Source organism: Notamacropus eugenii, chromosome 2, assembly GCF_028372415.1.
Source record: "Notamacropus eugenii isolate mMacEug1 chromosome 2, mMacEug1.pri_v2, whole genome shotgun sequence".
Taxonomy (NCBI): domain Eukaryota; kingdom Metazoa; phylum Chordata; class Mammalia; order Diprotodontia; family Macropodidae; genus Notamacropus; species Notamacropus eugenii.
This window is the reverse complement of record NC_092873.1, coordinates 445,230,967-445,246,733: the sequence shown is the minus strand read 5'-3', so window position 1 is coordinate 445,246,733 and position 15,767 is coordinate 445,230,967. Positions and strand designations below refer to the sequence as shown.

Here is a 15,767-nt window from a genome sequence, read left to right as displayed (position 1 = left end):
TGTATCAAAGGATCATAGAGTCTCAATTAGTAAAAGGAATTACCCTATTGTTGGATTATAAGCATTATTCCATTAGACCTAGCAGTTGTTTAATATGGCAATCCTTGATGTTTAAGAGCAGAGTATACAAGGGTTGCTTTTATGGCCCTACCCACAGCAACGGCAGCATTTGCCTAGCTTTAATGATTCGCAGTGGTTTTGTTTTGTTTTGTTTTGTTTTAAAAGAAGCTATTTTTCTGTTTACTTCAAAAATCATAATGAGATTTTGGAGAACCCTTCAGTATTGAGGACAAATGGGGCAATTCCACTATTAGACAGATAGCAAATGAAACTAAAGCCAGCACTTATAGATGCAGGCTTACAAAGGCAAACTTGCATAACAATATATCATTACCCATTTCTGGTTTTGACATCATTCAGAAACTGATAGCAAACCTTTTAAAATGAAATTAAAATTAACACCTGGGGAAAATCATATACGATCTTGAAAGATCGAAAAAATTAAAATTGACATGCCACTGTGACTGATTAGAATAATTTTTGTTCACACAAATGAGGGAGGGTCCTATAGAAATTATTGGGTTTTTTTTTACTGAGTAGTTTTAGTTGTATCCAACTGTTCATGACTCCATTTGAGGTTTTCTTGGCAAAGATACTGGAGTAGTTTGTGATTTCCTTCTCCAGCTCATTTTACAGATGAAGAACTGAGGAAAACAGGGTTAAATGACTTGCCCACGATCACACAGTTAGTAAGTGTCTGAAACTGAATTTGAACACATGAGGATGAGTCTTCCTGATTCCAAGCCCTGTCCTCTATTCACTGTACCATCTACTGCACCGAAATTCTTTAGATAACAATAATTACAGTTTTTGAACTTTTAGAAACTTTTAAAGTTTCCCACATGTAAAAATGTAATTATATTTACATATACACACAAACACACATATGTAAACATAAGTATGTGTGTGACATGTACATATATACACATATGTATATTATGTGGCATAGAAAATGTGTCCTGAAAATAGTTTCCATTTTTGTTAATTCTCAGTTTATGTGTCATTTTTTATAAAATTCCTACAGGAATTTGAAATCTTTGAGAGGGGAAATATAACTAAATTTAGTAAGTATCTCACCTTAACTGAATGGACCTAGCCTACAAATGCTAAGAGATATTGATTTTAATCTGCAACATCCTATTTAAGTTTGGGCTTTCTTTCATTAAACCAATGGTGGAGAAAAGAAGACAATCAACTTATACTTACTTGTGATGCAGTTTCTCGAGACTGACCCAAAGGGGAAAAGAAAGAAAGAAAACAGAATATATTTTAAAGAACGACTGAACAGATACACACATGGACCAGTCATAGGCAATAAAATCATTTTACACACATACAAACAGACATGATCCAACTTTACATATTCACCAAATGATAATTTACCAAATTTAGATAATCTGTCAATTGAAAATGCTATATAATACTTGTTTATATTAATTTATATTAATTGTCAGTGACAGATTTGGGAAAGGGTGGGTTGCAAAAGTAGGAGAAAGAAATGACCCTGGTATGTATACATACATATACACACATACGTTTACAAATTCTGCATTTGCACTGAATCTAATGGGTAAAGTATAAGTATAAAGATGTTTAATTATGTTTAAATGGAATTAATATTTGATCATCTTACTTTCTTGTTACTTAAAACCCTGATATTTTAAATCTCTGGCATGCTTTTTTTATGGGAGAAATTTTCTAAAAATAATCTTTTATTTTTAATGGAGAATAAACACTGTTATTTTGATATGTAAATCCAATAGATTTCAATCTTGGATGAGGTTTAATTAAGTTACCAAGTCAGCACATAAGAAGAAAATTCTTATCATAAAAACTACCTTCTCTATGCAGCAATGCTTCACAGTGAAAAGCCTCTGGCATGATGGAACAATATGAATAAGTACTTACTTCACTATTTCTTTTTTCACTACAATTATTTTACCCTTAAATTAACTATTTTCTTGTTTCCTATAAAAATACTTGTATTTTTCCAATAAAGTTCTGTTCAGGTTGCCAGATCAGACTAGGGAAGTAATAACTATGGGATCCCAAATCCAGTGAAGTACCATTTGGTAAAGAGACTATGCTATAAATATTAATATAGTGGAGGACTATAGATTCCTTGTGTAGTGATCATACTCCTTAAGTTTAAATTCAAGGTTGACCACGGCAAAATTTTTGGCCATAGTAACCCTTAAAAACTATCAAGTTAGGAGGGACTGAAATTTTCAAAGTTGGAAAAGTATCCATACTGATAAAATTATTATTCTTTAAAGTACTGATTGATTTAAAATTTTAATAAAATTATTTCTTTCATTGGACAATTCCCTGAGTGTGTTTGCATACGCACATAATATGTGCATATATTCACATACACATAACATACATAAGCATATATCATGAATGTATTTGTGTTGCATATATACATATGTATATATGCATATATATGTGAATTTATGCATACAGGCACACTGGAATATTGATAAAAAAAGACAATGAGCTGGTGAGAGAACAGGAAGTAGAGAGAATGATATATTGCATTTAGGAAACTAACAGGGTTTCAGTGATTCCTAAGTTGCTCCATGAAACAAATATATTTCTACTATTAATATGCTTTTGATGATGCAGTATGGCTAGTCTGGTAACCAATGAAACACCAAAAATCACCAGAGGTCCAGATTCTGTGTAACCCAAAGGACAGTGCAAAAATGCATATGCTCATGAATATGCTTTAGTATACTATACTACCAACAACAATCTATTTGAAAGAAGAATTACAAAACATAGGTTAGGAAACATATGCTCAGAAATTGAGGTATGTTGATCATGAAGTTAGAGCAAAGAATAACAGATAAGAGTACCATACTGGCTCTACCCACAGAATGTATTTTTTTTAAAGGCTTGTACTGATACTCTAAATGTAATGCCTGAGGGAGTAGCCTAATCAAACTCAAAGGCTCTTCTTATAGTTTATATATTTCCTTTATAAAATATTTATGGGAAGACATGAATGACAGTCACATAAAACAAGAAGTGTTGCGATCTGTACTGTTGCAAGGAATACACACATTGATAAGATCATGAATTCTTGAAAGTTTCCAAGTAGGAAATACCTCCTTTAGGAAAGCAGCATGCTACAGTACACTCTCCTTGGTCCTAAGAGTTCTTGATAACACTTTTATAAGTAACAAATGAAGGCAAATATAACTTTTGTGCCTTTTTTAGGCATGGTTATCAAATTTACAGTTAGCACTGATGTAATATTTTCATGATAGAGTAGGGCCTTCAAATACATCAACAGACTAGAATGATGGGCTAAATCTAAAAAAGATAAAGTATTGAATACTTAAACATATCCCTAAAGAACTACATAGGCATTTTAAAAACCAAGACAATATTAAAAAGTACTTATGAAACTTAAGTTTCAACTGCACAAGTATAGAATGGGGTAGGGAAGTTCCCTATAGATCACAGGAAAGGAAGGTAAGTTGCAAGTAAACAGAATATAAGTCTTCTGGGTAATAATGGGTGACCAAAAACAAACAAACAAACAATTTCTTTGTAAATCGCAATCTCTAACTTCATCTGTATTGGAGACTCTGGTTGAGGAAACTTCTACCATAGTAGGGCACTTCTGCAATTTAATCTTAAAAGATTATATGAGGCACTTCAAAGTTCAGTAACATGCCTTCACTCACATAGTCAGTATATGCCAGAGTTAGGAACTGAACCCAGATTTTCCATACTCCAAAGTCAATTCTTTTTACTTTTCAGTGGTGCCTCTCAAAGGAACATTAGATAGAATATGTAGAAACATAATGTCCAGAAAGATGGAATCTATAGTCCTCCTGTCACCCTGATTAGACCATATATAGAGCAGCAGCTACATGACAAAGTAGATAGAGAGCTCAAATTTCAGTCAGGAAGACCTAAACTCAGTTCAATTTCAGACATTATGACTTGGGGCAAATCAGATTATCTTGATCAGTTTCAGTTTATCTGTACAATGGAGATAACGATTATATACCCTTCCAAGTTTGTTATAAGGATCACATGAGATAACATATGGAAAATACTTTGCAAACCTAAAAACAATATATAAAAAAATACAGTTTTACTGTTGTTATTTGTGTTTAGATACTGCATTCCAGGTAAGACACTGAAAAATCTGATAAGACATCTAGAAATGGACGATTAGAATCAAGATAGTGCTAGAGATAAAGCCATACAAGTATCAAATGAAGGAAGTCAATGTATAGCTTGAACAGGAGAGGACATCATAACTTTTTGTATTCCTGATTCATCTATGGCCCATTCCCTAATTATCACTAAAAGTCACCAAGCCAAGCTCTTTGCCAAGAAAAAAATCCCTTTATAGATATTCTATGCAATGAAATGCAGGTCCTAAGTATATGATGATCTGGGGAGCACTAAGGAAAAATAACATTTAGAAGCACTTTAAGTTGTTTTGCTACTTATAACTTTACAATATGCAAATTTTGTATGTCAAAATTTAGTATGTCAAATTTTAGACATATAAGAGTTAATACTGCTCTCCCAGACCACTTTTTCTTCTGACATTCCTGAACGTGTATTTGAATATTTTAGAAATGCACATTGGTTGGGGTGAATGTAGGTATTGGAAGGGAGTAGGAAAAGAGCAGTGGGAAATTAAAAAGATTATTGGGGAAGGGGTTATTAATTTATTCATTAATTAAATTTAATTGATTAAATGTTCCCTATTGTAGTGGTTGTTCAGTCATTTTTCATTCATGTCTGAATCTTTATGAACCTATTTTGGGTTTTCTTGGCAAAGATAATGGAGTGGTTTGCATTTCCTTCTTGAGCTCATTTTACAGATTAGGAAACTGAGGAAAATAGGGTTAAGTGACTTGCCAAGGGACACATGGCTATTAAATATTTGAGGTGAGATTTGAACTCATAAAGAGGAGTCTTTCCTAACTCTAGGCTCAGCACTCTGTCTACTGCACTACCTAGCTGCGCAGAATTTCTCCCCATTACCTTTCTCACTCATGTCTGTGAACTCTGGTAATACCAATCTACCTTTCTAACAGTCTGCTACATTTGGGGTGGGGGGAATTCTTCTTAGTGAATTGAATAATTAGTAACCACTTTCTTTTTGTTAAGTAGTCATATGGGAAATAGGCAAATGAGAAAGACCAAATGTATATTTCATTTATTTTTAATTACGGATTATGATTTCCAATATCTATCATTGTCCCAAGTCTATTTTCAACTATCTCATGTGACATTACTTGGTTGTGACTTTATAAACCAAAGACTATTAAAGGCAACGTAAGTCTCAGTGTCACAGTTCAAATAAGATTAATTAAGAATTCTTATTTTCTTCTTTACAGTGCAACCTTAAATCTGGAGCAAATTTTGTGTAGAAAAATAACATGCTTGACTCATATTTATCATACTGCCAGCGAAGACTGAATGCGGAAGGAGTTGATTTTCTTTAACTGGTGCCCAAGTGTTTATAAATGCAATTGTTTTAGCTAAAACAACGAGTATAACAGTAGAATTCAGCTGAATACAAAGTGAGAATATTTTGAGAAGGAGCAAGGGGATCCACTGTGATAGTTAGCTGTGTTGTCTTACTGCTACCACTTGAGTTGGGAAATTTTAAGATCTAATTTATATGGAGACATTTGTTTGAAATGAAACACTTGAGCAATCACTAAAGTTTTCAGATCATATAGAGCAGTTACCATTCTTAATAGAAGTGAAAGCTGCCAACGAGCATGCCAAACTGAACTATTAACTTCTACAAAACTCTAGTTTTTGCCAACTCATTTTTAAAGTGCAAAATTTACTTTTAAAAATCACTTTTCAATATTATGCATTCCTGAAACTTTAAAGAGGATCCATAACTAACTCATGTACATTTTTAAAAGTTATTCTTTACAGAAGATCACTATTCAAATAAAAAGTAAGTTAAATTGCATGATAATGTACAAATAGATACTTTGGGGGCAACTTTAGCCTAATCATTACCTCTTTCTCTTCTTGATAAGAGCAACCCAACAGTTTTTGGTCAAAAGAAAGTGGAACCAGGGATCAGATTTAATGCTGCCTTTACAAATCCCTGAGGGGTTACTGATGAATCTTTACTACGTAGGTGGATTTGGAGAGCCTTAGGTGCCTCTCAAGAGATGATTTCTGAAAGTGGTACAAAATCTGTTTTCTCTCATCCTTACTGCCTAGTTCATTCTCATATGGTTAGACCAGGTGCATATCAGCATGTGTGTGTGTGTGTGTGTATGTGTGTGTATGCATGTACATATGGGTACATATGGCCCTTTATCACAATATTATCTCTTATTCCATTGCTGCATTTTGCATGCAGAATTCATAGAATTTAATATTCTTTACTTTTTAAAGAAAATAGCTACTTAAAAATTTTGTGTTTTGTAAAAACAAATCATTCTAGTATCATGTATAATTATAGGCTTAAATCTTCTGTATAACAGATATGTCACCCCTACCCCTCACTGGCATTTGCAACAAAGATCTACTATTACTTTTCTGGAAGGATAGGATGATGTACATTTATTAAAGTCCTTAATAATTAGACTGGAAAACTTTTTCTACAAAGTTTATGACAATATTGATACATGTATATTATGTATAATAAAGACAAATAGCCAGAGAATGATCATTTACATACAGATTATTGTGTTGTAATAGTATTTTCAAAATATTTTCAGAGATTATATTTACAGCCTGGAAGACCTAAAAATGAAGCAAAATAAAGTAAAATCTCTGTTAAAGCTTTTAGAGAAAAAGTACTTTGGATCTAATATAGATGGACCGGATGTCCAACTACTGTGTTGGAAGTAAATGATACTTAACTTTAATTCCTTTCCTCTATTCAGGCCATACAATATTCTTTATGTTTTTTCTTATGTGGGAAGTTATTTGGGAATTTAGTTGCATTTCTTTGCACGATTTCTTTGAGGCAGAAGAAGTTGCCATTAGTTGAGGAGTAATTGCTCATTTATGGTAAAATCTCTACCTATAATGCAAACAGCACGTAATAATGTTCTTTCATTATAAGAAGTAACTGTTACATTTATAGAGAGTAATTTAAATAGTATCATTCATTGACAAGAACTCACTGTGACCTGATTGACTAAGCAGAATTTCTATGAGCCATCTGTTAGGACATAGAAATGGCTTTGTTGTAGGAAACACTTCTGTGTAATGGGGTTTTAATCTGTGTTATAAAGTATGTATTTGACAGATCATAATTAACAGTAGTGAAGTAGAAATACTTTCCCTAAATATGAAAATTACTCTCTCCTTTAAATTTTAATACAAGGAATTGTACAGAATTTTCTTTTTTTTGCTATTATGAGTTTTACAGTTTAAAAGACATGGGAAATAAACTTGTGATTTCATTGATAAAGGGAATTCTCAGATAAGGAAACTATCAAACTGTAAATTCCTGGTCACCGACTTTTCTGAAAGTTTTCATCTCACAGTGTTTCCTAGAAGACTGATTCCCTTCAGTCTCGCTGCTGTTTGTCCTTTGTTCTCAGAAAGGATTGGGGCCATCACTGGGGTGATGTCTTATTGGATTTGAGTGAGGCAGAGCTGAATCAAGTTGTCAGCCTCACTTTCTCCTCCAGAGTTATCAAAGTTCAGTAGCAAGACAAAAGTCAAGATGACTGGCAATGGCCCAGGATGTAGTGGGTGACCCTGGCTTTTCTACATTAATGTCTTTCCCAGGTCTCAGTTTTTCTGATGCAAAGCCCGTTCAATGAACAAGGGTCAGGTGAGAACTGAGGCAAAATATGGTCAATTTATCATGATAAAAATATCAATCTGGAAGGGAAAGACTCTCAGAGTTTCTGGCCAGAATGGAAAAACAATTGATAATTACTTTCATTCCAAGCCATAAAACCTCAGCAACGAGTCACAGAGGCTTGGGCTGGGGCTATTATTGGCCATTCAACGAAAGCCAGTGATTTAGGTTTAAAGGCATTATCAAGGAGCTCCATTTGAGACACAATGGGCTTTTATAAAGCTTATTTTTCCAGAGCTGTATTTCAAGAAATCATAAATGCTAAATGCACACCACAAAAAGGAAATTGTCACAGATAGATAAATAGATAAAATTAATCAAACAATTAAAACTTTAAAAGATCTAGCCCCAAATCCCAAAATATCTTACATGGGAGAGAAGAGAAAAAGACAAAGACAAAGAAGAAGAAGAAGAAAAAAAGGAGGAGGAAGAGGAGGAATGAAGGAAGGAACTCTAGTCACCTTAGTTTCAGGAACACTTATTTCTCTATCCGGTGTACCTTAGTACCTCTAATGAATAATTAATTGTCTATCTACAATTCCCTCTCTTTTGTCAAGTAAAGCAAGAAGATGTTATATGTGAATAGATAATCAGAAAAGCAAAAATAATTACTCTGAAATGTTCTGATAGGTAGTGTTAATTACTCTACCACATTACATAAAACCTTTGTTTCAACAGAAGAGATGCCAATGATAAAGGCTATTAACTAACAAAAACATCTGTGTTTTCCCATTTTAATCAGTAATTGATGTTCCACAAAGAGAGCCAAAAAGCTATTTAGCTTCTCCCAGGGGACATTTAAATAATGTGGCAAATAGAACCATTTGATGAAGTTATAATCAAAATGCTCAAAACTTTAAAGTATCCCAATATCTGGCAAGTACCCTATACCACATGGACAAACTTTAGGTGTTTAGAATGTCTGCAATGATCTCAAATGGCACAGGTCCAACGAACCTATCATAGCAAAGAATTGCATCTTGGAGATTTTCTCGGGACTCCAGAACCACAGAGACATGAGCTTAGTTCCAAAGATGAGTACCCTATTTGGGTTAGTTATAAGAACACTGACATGGGAATTTAGTTCCAGCTCTGCTACTGTCTGGATGTCTCACCTTGGCCATGTTACTGACACTCTCTGAGCCATAGTCTTCTCATATATAAAAGGAGTAGGGTGGTCTAAATGATGTCTGAACTCTCTTTCTTTACTAACTTTCTCTAACAATTCTACTACTTCCCTTAAATAATGTCCCTTCTAACATTTACATTCTATAGGATCCATAACTGGGAATTTTGTGAGCACCTAGAATTCAAACATTTGCTAATTATGTCCTGGATTTTGGAACACAGTCAATCTTAGAGCTGCAGGAGACTTTTAAAGATGACTTTGGGATGAAGGCCTTAAAAACTCCCAAACTGGGCAGTTTTGAGATGCTCATCTCTAAACTATACAATCATATAGACTCCTGACATTGTCTTACTATGTAATGCAAGTTTTCATTAGTTTTTGAGTTTTTCCAGTCATCAAAACAGTTTCCTAATTACTTTAAATCTGATTACTACAAAAATACTGGTTTTCAAATGTATATTAAATACATGATTATGTTAAATGATAAAAAAAATTTAAAAATATATCAAATTCTCCAAACCTCAGATGTTCTAAGTTTTTGTGATTCAGTCCTGTAGATTCCAATGGGGATATCTCCTGTAGAAGAACATAGTTTCTGGTAAAGTCTGGCATATGTTCTGATCCATAGATCATCCTCTGTGATTTTCATCTAAAATATAGACAATCATTCATTTATGTTTATTAAGATAATAAATATATAGAGAATAGCATAGCTTTATCACATCTTTTAAAAGCAGCTTGCTTTAATGTACAGAAGGTAGATTTTCCTATGCTAAACTTATCTATTAATCCATCAGGGTGCTAATCCAAAATACAGGTAAAATTAACTATACAGATTTGATCATGAGAATCTGCATTTTGGAGACAATTAAAGGAAGCAAAAATCGCATCCTACCAGGAATCAGGAGATACAGTTTTTGTAGAGATAATTAAGTGAGTAACCTTGGACAAGCCATTAAATCTCTTGGCTTAAATTTCCCTCTCTGTAAAGTGTGTATAATGATTTTGTCACTATCCACACAAATAGAATAGATGAATCATGGGAATAATCTCAGATTCATGCATGTTTGAATTCATAATGAACTACTATAGTTACATTTGATAATGGATAATGTTGCAGGAATTGACATTTCAAACAATGCAATGAAGCTGATCTATGAAGACCCAGAACAGAAGTACTGGAAAAGCTGTTCACTTTTTTATTCTTCTCTACTCTACTTATCTTAATGCTTCCCTTCTCTGCTTCACATTCCAGAATGTGACTGAGTAGAATTAACTCTCAAATTGATATCCAGAAGTTTAAGGTTTAGTTTGGCTAATGCTGCCTGATTTCTCACTAAAATATTAGCCTTGACAGATTACATCAGGGGCAGTAAAGGGCAATTAAATATTTTGTTCAAATGTTTTCCAGTGATAAGTCTAGAAGAAATTCACGTGAGTTGAAATATGATTTGTCAACAATATCCTTATTTCCTTCACACCTAATCTTAATTAAAATTTCTCTTCGTTTAGGGTAGAATTGAGAAGAAATTGAAAATGTATAGGGAGGAATTTTTTAAAAGGCATGGTCACTTAGTTTTTATTATAGCCCCCCTATTGAAAGTTGTGGGGTGGGGAGAAGCAAAGGATATTTTAAAAATAAGAAAAACCAGATTGCAGGTACATGAAAGTTGACTTTATTGTGTTTGAAAAAATATTTTACTTGAACTACTCATTATAACTTGAAATTTCCTTTTGACAAGTAGAAAGAAGGTCAAACTAGAGGAATTTTTTTTTCCTAAAGTCTCTACTGCAGGAAATATCAGAAATGAGACCAAAGGCAAGACAGTGTGTTATCAATGAAGACATTTTTATTGTTATAACATTTTTATTCTCAGACAATGATCAAAAGAATATAAAATAAGACTTGGACAGACAATAGAAAGGATAACACCATACAACAGATATCTAAAGCTCATTGTAGTTATTAGACAGAACCTTTTATTTCTGGAATTTACTAATGATTTTCTTAACTTACAGAACAAAGAAATCCCGATCCTGGTGTGGTATCCAATCCCAACAGAAGTCTGGTGATCGAAATCATATAATCCTTCACAAATGACTAAAAAGAGATGTTTAAAAAAGATTTGTTGTGTATATGTCAGAAATTAAAATTTATAAGCACAAAATATATCTCAGACTAAATAATTTATCACTCATTTTAAAAAATTTTTACTCATAATACATGATATGAACATGGTAACAAATAGTATACCTTGGTAGATCTTCTTCAAACACTGTAACTAAGTTTGCTGTTTCTTGTATTTTTTCTTTTTAGTTAGAAAAGTGATGCTCTGTTGAGATCACTCAATATTTGTGAATATTATAAATGAAAGTCAGGCAGGTTGGGAATTGTTCATAGTAAACACCTTAGCAGTGACATAGACAATTCTGTTGGAAGCATACCTAATGGTTTATTCTTATTAAATCCTCAGGAACATAATTAGAGAGAATTTATACTGTAGTTGCAAGTAGATTGTGTTACAGAATGGGTTATCAAGACAAAAAACTGTCACATATGAAGAACAACTTCACAGACCTCATTTCTCAAAGACCAAAAGAGATGCCAAAATGCATAGTGATGGGTACAACCTCAGATTTGGGAAACAGCAAGATGCACTGAAAAAATACCAGATTTCAAGTCAGATGAACTGGGTCCAAATACCAATTATGCTCTTTACTACCTTGAGGAAGTCACTTGATCTTTTTATTCTTTAGTTTATTAATTTTAAAAATGGGAATTTTGTACTAGATAACCTCCAATGTCTAATCCAGTTTTATACCTGTAATTCTATCATTTAGACTGGAATAATATTATACCAAAGCAGCTAACCACTAGGAGAACAGGGTCATCCATTGCAAGTCTGGCCTCAATATAGCCCCTCCCCTCAGATCACTTAATTTCTCTTAGCCTCAGTTTCCTCAATAATATTTGGAGATAATAATAATACCTACCTCACACAGGGTTATTGTGATCAAATACCATAACAAATGTAAAGTGTTTCACAAACTTTAAAGGGCAAATAAATTCAAGATACTTTCCTCTCAGACAAATTTAAAAAATTAGCTTCAGAGAATTTAGCTCCAAATCATGCTAACTGGATGTGGGAAGGGATAGAATTTTTTTTTGTCCTCCATTTTAATCTGCTCCTATGTGTGACTGCAGTTGCAAGATGATTTGAAGCAATACAGTAGGCACGTTCATGGGTAAAATTAGACAACAAACCCAATATGAAAGTGTTTATCTTCATATCACTGTTTTCAATCTTATGCATAATAATGATATTAATAACAGCTAGCATTTATAGTGTCTTGAGGTTTACAGTGCACTCTACATATGTTATCTCATTTGATCCATACAATAGCCCTGAGAGGTAGGTGACATTTTTATCCACGTTTCACAGATTAGGGAATGTGAGTATGAGAAAAGTTGAGTGATTTGTTCAGGGTCACACAGCTAGTAAGTATCTGAAGTCAGATTTGAATTCAGGGCTTCCTGACTCTCAAGTCCTATACTCTATTCACTAGGTTATATCACTGACTCTTATAGTAGATATATAAAATTTAAAAAAGGGTCCAATAAAAATATCACTATAAATAAAAATAAATAGTTCCAATAAAATTCTGAAAGAATATAGTTGGCAGCCTCAAGAAAACCATCAGCAGAAATCCCTAGAGGCTATGTGTTTGTCTTATTTTTAAAGTAATTCTTCTATACTTCAGTCAGAGACAGTTTTAATATAAAAAGTCTGACTGATTACCAAAAGGAATGAATATGAAATATTTTGGTGGTTTAGACATTGGAAGAAATAAAAATGGTCAAAATAGATTTGCATAAAAGTACAGCTTGATGGGACCATTTGTTGTGTATAATCTCAATTTAATAACAACATTTGAAACCCACCTAAAATGATTCTAGTTAAAAGTCAAGTAGAAAAACATTTCTAAAACATTGATAAATTATTAGTACGTTGCTGTTTAACTACATTCTACACAAAAATTTGCTATTTTCCTCAAATTACTTTAGTAATTAAAGAGTGATTAAGACACTATTGGTTTATGATTTTATTTTTATCAGTTGATTATTTTCTTAATTTTAAAGCTAAAAAAATTTGCAATGGAATGAAAACAATGTTTTGTGTTTATCACATAAATGAATAATTCTAATGCAATTCACAAAATTTATTTTAAAGACCATAGTTAAGGAATAATATTCAGAACACCCATTAGTGACAAAAAATTCCATGCATATCCCCCAAAATAATGTATAACTATCAAATATTTTTCAAACACTAAGTTATGTCAGTAACATATCTACATCATTTGAATATTGGACCTCCATAGTTTATACGAATTTGTGTAAGAGGAGAAATTTATATGAGTTGCTGATTCTGAAGAAATACCACTGTCAAAGAATGTGCATGTGTGTAAATATAACCTACCTGATACAAAAGCGTGTCCAGCATACTGATGCTAAAAACTCTCCCAGCAGCAAAAGGTAGTCGAAACATAAATGCCAAATTAGAACCTCTCTCCCGTTCTTTCTGTTTACAAATTTAAAATGAAAATCATCTATCAGTTCCATTTATTTCTCAATCTGGAAGTATTTTTTTCCCAGACAAGTTTCACACAAAACAGATGAGACAGATTTGTAAAGTGAGCACTCGTAATCTAGACTTCCCATGAGAAGAGATTTGTATTTCACTTCTACTTGGAAGACTATCCAAATAAAAGCTATTAAATGTGAATGTACCATAAAGAATAAAGTCTTTTAAAATTATGACTTTCAATTTTCAATTTGTGGCAGGAAGTGATATGACACTTGTACTCAAGTTTCACCGGTTATTCCTAAATGTCTTCTCTCATCTACCCTGGCTCTGATGACAGTCTAAATTATACTGACAATTAGAAGGAAATCTTCTATAAGTTTATATTGCAAACAAGACAAAGGGAAAACAAATTAATCAAATCCTAAGTATTTATTGCTCACCTATCATATGCCCCTTTTGGTTCCCAACCTCTTTATTCCCTTATACAAATGCACTTGTTCCGTTAAACTCCTCACTTGTTCAATGATATACCAGCCTTTGCTAGCAAAATTCCTCATACATCATGGCATATCATTACTCTGATCCAAAGACAGTAATAAAATTTTAGCTTCTTTAATAATTTTTGGCCTAAGAATATCATCTCTGTTAAATATTTATTGAGAACTTATATTGTGCAAGGAGGTCTTTTAGAAGCTGGATATTCAGAGCTTTGTAAGACATGATCACTACACTCAAGGAACTTGGCACTCAGTTGAATGATTGGCCAGATACATAAAATACTAAGCATTCATTAAAATGGACATGTTTTAAGTGTTTCCATGCATGCACACACACACACACACACACACACACAGATTAAACAATGAAAAAATTTATTTTGGACAAATTTTGATCATGAAGCAGCCTAGGAACTCACTCATCATCATAAAGATTAATTTTCAAAATATGTTGATTAACAGGACTGAATTATAATAGGCATGAGCAGGTGGATTTTGACAGAACTTATTATCCACACGTTTCCACTTTCTGTGCTCCTGAATTGTAGTATACTTTCAGAAGCTTTACTCCAACAAGAGTGCTAAAATATAAAGCAATTTACTGCATGGATCTTTAACTCTACTATGGAAATGCTTTCCTAATGTGATTTTTAAGGTATCTCACCAAAATCCTAAAATTAATGGTTATAATTTTTTATTTATTTCTTTGTTGGTTTATTTTGGAGTTTGTTTTTTTTTTTTTTTTTTTTTTTTTTGTAGCTAAAAAGAAATTCATTTGCTTGCTGGGGAATGGGTTTAAAAATTTGTGAAAAATATCCTAACCAGGTGTATGCCCCCAAACTCTTGATTTCCCTTTGCATAGAATTCTATGCAAATAATAATTCATGTAATTTTTCATGTTCTTGAAATACATAACCATTATACTCTTAAGTACACACAAAATGGTTCTTTGTACTTTAGTTTTTATATCATAATTTCAGTGTTCTGTTCAAATATGTGCTTAATTATCATAATACTCTAATAATTAAATTCCTATTTTTCTAACAAAACTTTTCTCTAGTAATCCAGTCTAAGAATTGTCTACCAATTCTTGTATGCAACTGCCCAATTTAATGTTTTTGCTGATACTACTTTCTCTGCTTAAAATAACCTCACTCACACCTACCTCCTACCTAAATTCCACATTTGTTTAAAGTAATTTCTAGTGTTTTCTCCTCCCAAGACTATTTTGTATCTAGACTACAAAAAGTTGGCTTCTTAGGAACAAGTACTTTGTTTTGTTTTTTGTTTTTTTTTTGTCTTTGTAGCCCTAGACATCCTGCACAGTACTGATCACATAGATATTTAAATAATTGTTACTAAATGTTTGTTGATTTATTGCTGATGGATATAAACTTTGGATTTATCTTGTATTTAATTTTCTTTGTATGTTTAGTTTTCTTCCAATAGAATATAAGTTCCTCAAGGGCAGGAAGTTTTATTTCTTGTATTTGTATCACTAGTACATAGCGCTAGGATTTTTGTTGTTCAGTCCTTTCAGTCATGTCTGACATTGTGACCCCATTTATGGTTTTCTTGGCAAAGATACTGGAATGGTTTGCCATTTCCCTCTCTGCTTAAATGAAGATGCAAGGATGTCTCACAGCTGTATTCTCCCA

General features: G+C 32.7%; 1 protein-coding gene across 8 annotated transcripts in view; it reads right to left on the bottom strand.

Moving 5' to 3' along the window:
* KCNT2 (potassium sodium-activated channel subfamily T member 2) overlaps positions 1-15,767 on the bottom strand; it is a 528,526-nt gene that overhangs the window by 41,483 nt on the left and 471,276 nt on the right. For 4 of the 8 annotated variants that reach the window (XM_072648322.1, XM_072648328.1, XM_072648325.1 and 1 more), the window contains 4 exons: positions 13,505-13,606; positions 11,041-11,124; positions 9,544-9,672; positions 1,267-1,287 (listed from right to left, as the gene is read on the bottom strand). In XM_072648322.1, coding sequence (XP_072504423.1) covers positions 1,267-1,287; positions 9,544-9,672; positions 11,041-11,124; positions 13,505-13,606 — 336 coding nt within the window. The remainder of the gene's footprint in view (positions 1-1,266; positions 1,288-9,543; positions 9,673-11,040; positions 11,125-13,504; positions 13,607-15,767) is intronic. The other 4 variants (XM_072648323.1, XM_072648329.1, XM_072648326.1 and 1 more) reach the window with 1 other exon arrangement.